The 5,762-nt window shown below is 33.0% G+C and overlaps 1 protein-coding gene across 1 annotated transcript; it reads right to left on the reverse strand.

Annotated features, from left to right (window-relative positions):
- Positions 1 to 635: 635 nt before the first annotated feature.
- HELRODRAFT_169996 (hypothetical protein) lies at positions 636 to 4,644 on the reverse strand (the record flags this gene model as incomplete). The annotated part of the gene is made up of 4 exons (XM_009015833.1): positions 636 to 743; positions 3,009 to 3,132; positions 3,195 to 3,321; positions 3,723 to 4,644. The coding sequence occupies 4 exons, from the start codon at positions 4,642 to 4,644 to the stop codon at positions 636 to 638; spliced, it is 1,281 nt and encodes a 426-aa protein (XP_009014081.1).
- Positions 4,645 to 5,762: the final 1,118 nt, after the last annotated feature.

Consider the following 5,762-nt stretch of genomic DNA (forward strand, 5'->3'; position numbering starts at 1 on the left):
TATAAGGCGTTATTGTGAATTTTGGAGAGCAAACACAACATAAATAAAAAGGAACAAGTCAATATTATATACATATATATAATATATATATATATATATATATATATATATATATATATATATATATATATATATATATATATAGTTGATAACTTAATAATCAACTGAAATTCATCGTAAGAAAGATTGAAAAATTAAATAGAAAATTAAACAACGCTAAAAATGCTGTGACTTTCCTAAACAAATGTAAATCTGATAGTCTGGATCCTATGTATATATGTATATATATATATATATATATATATACACATACATATATTAATATATGTAAATATAGCATTGAATGAATTCTAATATATATATATATATATATATATATATATATATATATATATATATATATATATATTGGTTTAAGATATATTATTATTATTAAATGAAAATTTATAAATCGCTTTTTAATAAAATCTCAAAAGCGCCTACAATAAGTGCAAGAAAAAATAAATAAGACAAAAGAAATAAAGTTGATTGTCACTCAGTTAAATGTCAAAACACACATATATTTAACACAAAATCAATAAATAAATAGACGACCAAAAAGAAGTAATACTAATTCAAATGACGAATTTTAGGATTTATCCACACAAGTTACTAGTTATGTACAAAAATTCAACGCAATAATCAACAAGCCTCACAACAACCGACACAAGAATTAAAACAACATAATGATAGTACCGTACCGACTAATAAAGAACATAAAAAATAAAAAAAAATAAAAATTTCATTTTCATAATCACATTTAATTACAAGAACCGAAATGCTGCTTAAAAAGCAGCAACTTTAATTGTTTACAAAATAGAGGAAATGATATTCCAGGTAGACGGAGTGAGGTTGGCAAATTATTCCACACCATCGGTCTAGCAACAGCAAAATTTCTTTTACCAGTCACCAAACGGGTTTGAGGAACGCCCAGCAAATTCCTATTATTGGATATCAATCCTGGATAACCAGACGTTGAATCACGTTTAGTCAATCTACCGACCAAGTACGGAGGAGCACGCCCATTTAAAACTTTGAACATCAAAACAGCAATCTTGTAGATAATTCTCTTTTCAATCGGAAGCCAGTGCAGATCCCGTAAAATCGGCGTCACATGATCAGATCTAAAATCTCCGACAACTAGTTTGGCCATGCGATTTTGAATTGACTGTAGTTTGGAAATTTCCAACATGGAGACACCGTAAAAAAGGCTGTTGCAATAGTCCAGCCTCGAGTGAATAAACGCGTGAGCCAAACTCTTTAGGGTAATCTCATTAAGTGAATTTTTTGTAGCCCTCATCATGCGAAGTTGTCGATGACATTCACCATTTAGCGACTTTATGTGGCACTCCATTGTCATATTACTATCGAATACAACACCAAGATTACGAGCAACTTGACATAATTCAATCTTACTGTTGTTAATCTCAATCGAAGTGAAATTTAATTTGTTTATTTGCTGCCACGTACCAATTGGCAATAACTGGGTTTTGCATTGATTCAATTTGAGTTTGTGCTTGATCATCCAAGAATCAATCGCCTCCATGCACCGACCGATCTTTCAACAAGAGCTTGAAATGAAGTAGCTGGACCACTGACAATGATTTGTATGTCATCTGCAAACCCATGATGCTTGAACCTGAATGAATCAATGATGTCGAAAACGTCAGCAGTGTATAGCAAAAACAGCAGCGGTCCAAGTACTGAGCCTTGCGGTACACCATGCTTTACTTCCTGAACAGATGATAAAACATCTCTGCGTAATACCTGTTGTTTTCGCGCAGAGAGATATGATTCGAACCAAATAAGAACAACACCTGAGATTCCAAAACATTGACGTAGCTTTCCAAGTAAAATCTCGTGATAAACACAATCAAAGGCTGCACTAACATCAAGTAATGCCAAGATTGAGATATTTTGATCATCAATAGCAGCAAACAACTCAGATGAAACATCTATCAGTGTTGTCTCAGTTGAATGGAATTTTTTAAATCCTGGCTGACATTTTGGTAGCAGATCATTATGATTTAAATGACAAATTAGCTGTTTGTGGACAATTCGTTCAATAACTTTTGACAAAAATGTTAGATTTGACACCGGTCTATAACTTGATAAACTATTCTTGTCTAGTGTCTGCTTTTTTAACATCGGAACAACAATTGAATATTTAAAAGCCATCGGGAAATGCCCATAAGTTAAACATAAATTTACAAAAACAGTCAAAAACGGGAGAAACAGATGAACGTATTTTTTAAGTATTTTAGTTGACAAATCATCCAGTGGGCACGACTTTGTAGATGAATCCAAAATAACTTGACGAATCTCATCACTGGAATAGCACTGAAATAATGAAAGTTCAGCACATTCACTCATCCGATTGTTTGAAACAATAGGCTCTTTGATGCAAGGCTCGTCTCTAGTATGTTATCAACCTTATCTTTAAAAAATTGAGCAAAATCATCAGAATTTAACTTATCTGACACATTAAGCGAATCAACAGAATTCGTCTTGCAAAAAACCCTGTTAATTTTCATCCGGAGTTTCTTTGGATTGGAGCCATTTATTTCAATCATGTTTCTCCAGTAGGCTTTCCTTTTTTCTGAGAGCAATGACTGTTTCTTCAACATAGCATCAACGAAACTTTTCTTGCTACAATCCCCAGGATTAAGTCGATAAGCTCTTTCAAGTCTTCTGCAGCGTAGCTTAGTCTGCCTACACTCTTCATCGAACCAAGGCGAAGCAGCATTATTTCTAGTCATCACATAGTGTTTCGGTGCAACAATATCTATAATATTTTTAACTTCTTTTTTGTAAAGATCAAATAAGTATTCAGGATCATCTGATTTAAAAGGTCCATTAATAGGCGAGTTTATTATTAACGCGGCAAATTTATCAAAATCCCCACGATTCCATGAACGAACCAGTCTTTTTTTTCTAACAAAATAATTTAGCGGAATCGAAAAACATACTTGGACCAGACCATGATCGGAATAAATACCATATGGACCTACGGTACATGAGGACACAGGCAATTCCATTGAGGATACCACTAGATCCAAGATACCACCATGCACATGGGTAGTTTCCTTAACTCTATTTTCAAGGTTAAATGCATGAAAAATTTCTACCAACCGGATTGAATGAGTATCTCCAACCTTTTCCAATGAACATTCAAATCCCCCGTAAGAATGACATAGTCCGCCAATAACGAAATCTGCTCCAAGAGTGATGTAAACTCATCAAAAAATGCAGGAGTAATTGGTACAGAACCCGGTCGATAAACTGCCAATAACAGAATCGTTTTTTTACCGCACCGAAATTTAATGGCAAGTGATTCAAAGGAATTTACCACTGGTAATTCTATTTTTTTAACCTTGAAAACATTCTTAAAATATACAATTATTTCTCCATGATTAGAGTCGTGTGGGCGCAAATAGTCCATAAATGAGAAGCCATAAGGCATAGCCAATTTCACAGAAATATCATCAGATGATCCATGCCATGTTTCGGTCAGTACACATATATCGAAATCATTTGATAACAAATCATGAATTATATCATATTTTGACCGAATGGATCTAATATTAAGCAATCCCAAATTTAATCCGGTTTGGTAGCAGGCCTTGGATATCTCACTATTCTCCATTGCCCGACCACACCTCTGACCTGATATAAAAAATGACCATCTTTAGATTCCCGCGTTTTCGCCTCAAGAACCAATTTTTTAAGCTGCAGACGCTGGTCCGTTGTAAGGTCATCACTAATCCTCACTTCTCTCATTTTTTCATCCAGCATCGCTAATCTGAATAATCTTCTCATAACCAGGACTTTTGCAGAAAGGTTTATAAACTTAACAATCACTGGACGCGAGGGAGACGATACGCTTGGCTTTTTACGTTGTCTGAATATTTTCAATATGTCATCATCTTTCAGAGACTCGTCTGTTAGGAACCTTAAAAAGCTAAGAACATTACCCCTATCTTTAGCAACATCCAAGTCTTCGCTGAAATTAAAGAGAACTATGTTGTTCTCACGGGCCTTAACTTCATTTGCCACTTCAATTGTTCTGCGAACAGAAATGACCTCTTTACTAACTACGTCGAGGTTCTTTTTTACCACATCGGAAAATGAAGTACTGATCATATTTCTCAAAGAAGCAGCCTCGTTATCGACAATTTTAGAATTACTCTTTACCACGTCTGACCAAGACTTGGTGATATCGTTTTTCAAGGAATTAATAGACTGGTTAAGTTTCTCGTCTAATTTTTCTAACTGTTTTAGGTTCTCATCGCTTGACTCAAGCATCAACTGCAGATTTTTCATCCCAATATCAATGGAATCAAACGTTTTAAGACGAGAATCAATGGATTCAAATTTTTTGTTAAGCATCTGCAAAAGACCTTTGAAACCATCAGCATGTTTCACGCAATTATCACAATAAAACTTCATGTTTTTACTTTTGCTAGCATATTTCGCCAATTCATCATATAAGTCCGATGACTCGATTTGAACCACCGCATCACATACACAACATAATATGTTATCATCCTTTACAGATGCAGGTTCCGGAATTGATTGACTTCTCTGAGATCTTGTTTTAGACATGTCTTAATCGAGCACACAAACGAAGTCTATGGAGAAAATGCAGTGGTAGATACAGGTCTTTAGCACGATGCAGCAGCTGCACTGTCGAAGCCGTTTCAGCGACAGCCAAGGTAGTTTTATATTCTGCAACAACAATGACCAAAATTTTTTTTCAAATCACTGTTGATATTCCAGACAAAATAACAGAACAACCGAAACAGTGCAATACGTCTAAAAAACAAGGAGTGATAGCTTACAATTTAACAGAAACGTATTTATTTAAGATTTAAACTAAAAAAATTAAATTAGTTACTTAAGTTCTAAATTATTAAAAGAAACAAAAATATATTAATAATCCTCTCTAATTAACCTATCAATTAAACCTAATTTGAACAATATGCACTCTGAAAAAACGCCGAAAATTAAGAAAAATTACGAAAAATCAACAATCAATATATATATATATATATATATATATATATATATATATATATATATATATATAAATTTCATTGAAATTGTTTGCCCATTTTGCATTAATTAACTTCTTTATAAGACATTCAACGAAGCGGTATTGTTTGAGTTCATATTTATCTAAAACTGGAATAAAGCTAACAGCGCTGTTTCGGCGTAATGCCATCTTCAGAGCCTAAATATTGTTTAAACATATAATTTAATTAAAGTAAATGCCTAATGTAAAATGTGAAAATATAGAAAATAAAATATGTATTAAATTGTGAAATAAATTAACCTTGTTGTAAATATCATAATAACTAAAGTTTATGTAGATTATATAAATAAAATAATGTAATTTAAATAAAATGTTTAGTAAAATAATTAAAATATAGAAATTTTATAAAAGTTTTAACATGGTTGAGAAACGTTAGTGAAAACTAATTACGAATGACATGTGCGCCAGATATATAATATTGCTGTGTATGCGTTGTGAATACAACTATTGCGGTTGAATATGTGTGATACGAGTTTCCACATCAGACCTACGGATACATAGTTAAATATAAATACATATATGTACATGCAAGATACATATCTATGTATAGATCAAGTATTAGGTATCACATAATACATCCAACGACGCGATGACGGTTGTCGGATGACGCTGGGTCACAAACTGCGTG

This window comes from Helobdella robusta, assembly GCF_000326865.2.
Source record: "Helobdella robusta unplaced genomic scaffold HELROscaffold_17, whole genome shotgun sequence".
Classification (NCBI taxonomy): domain Eukaryota; kingdom Metazoa; phylum Annelida; class Clitellata; order Rhynchobdellida; family Glossiphoniidae; genus Helobdella; species Helobdella robusta.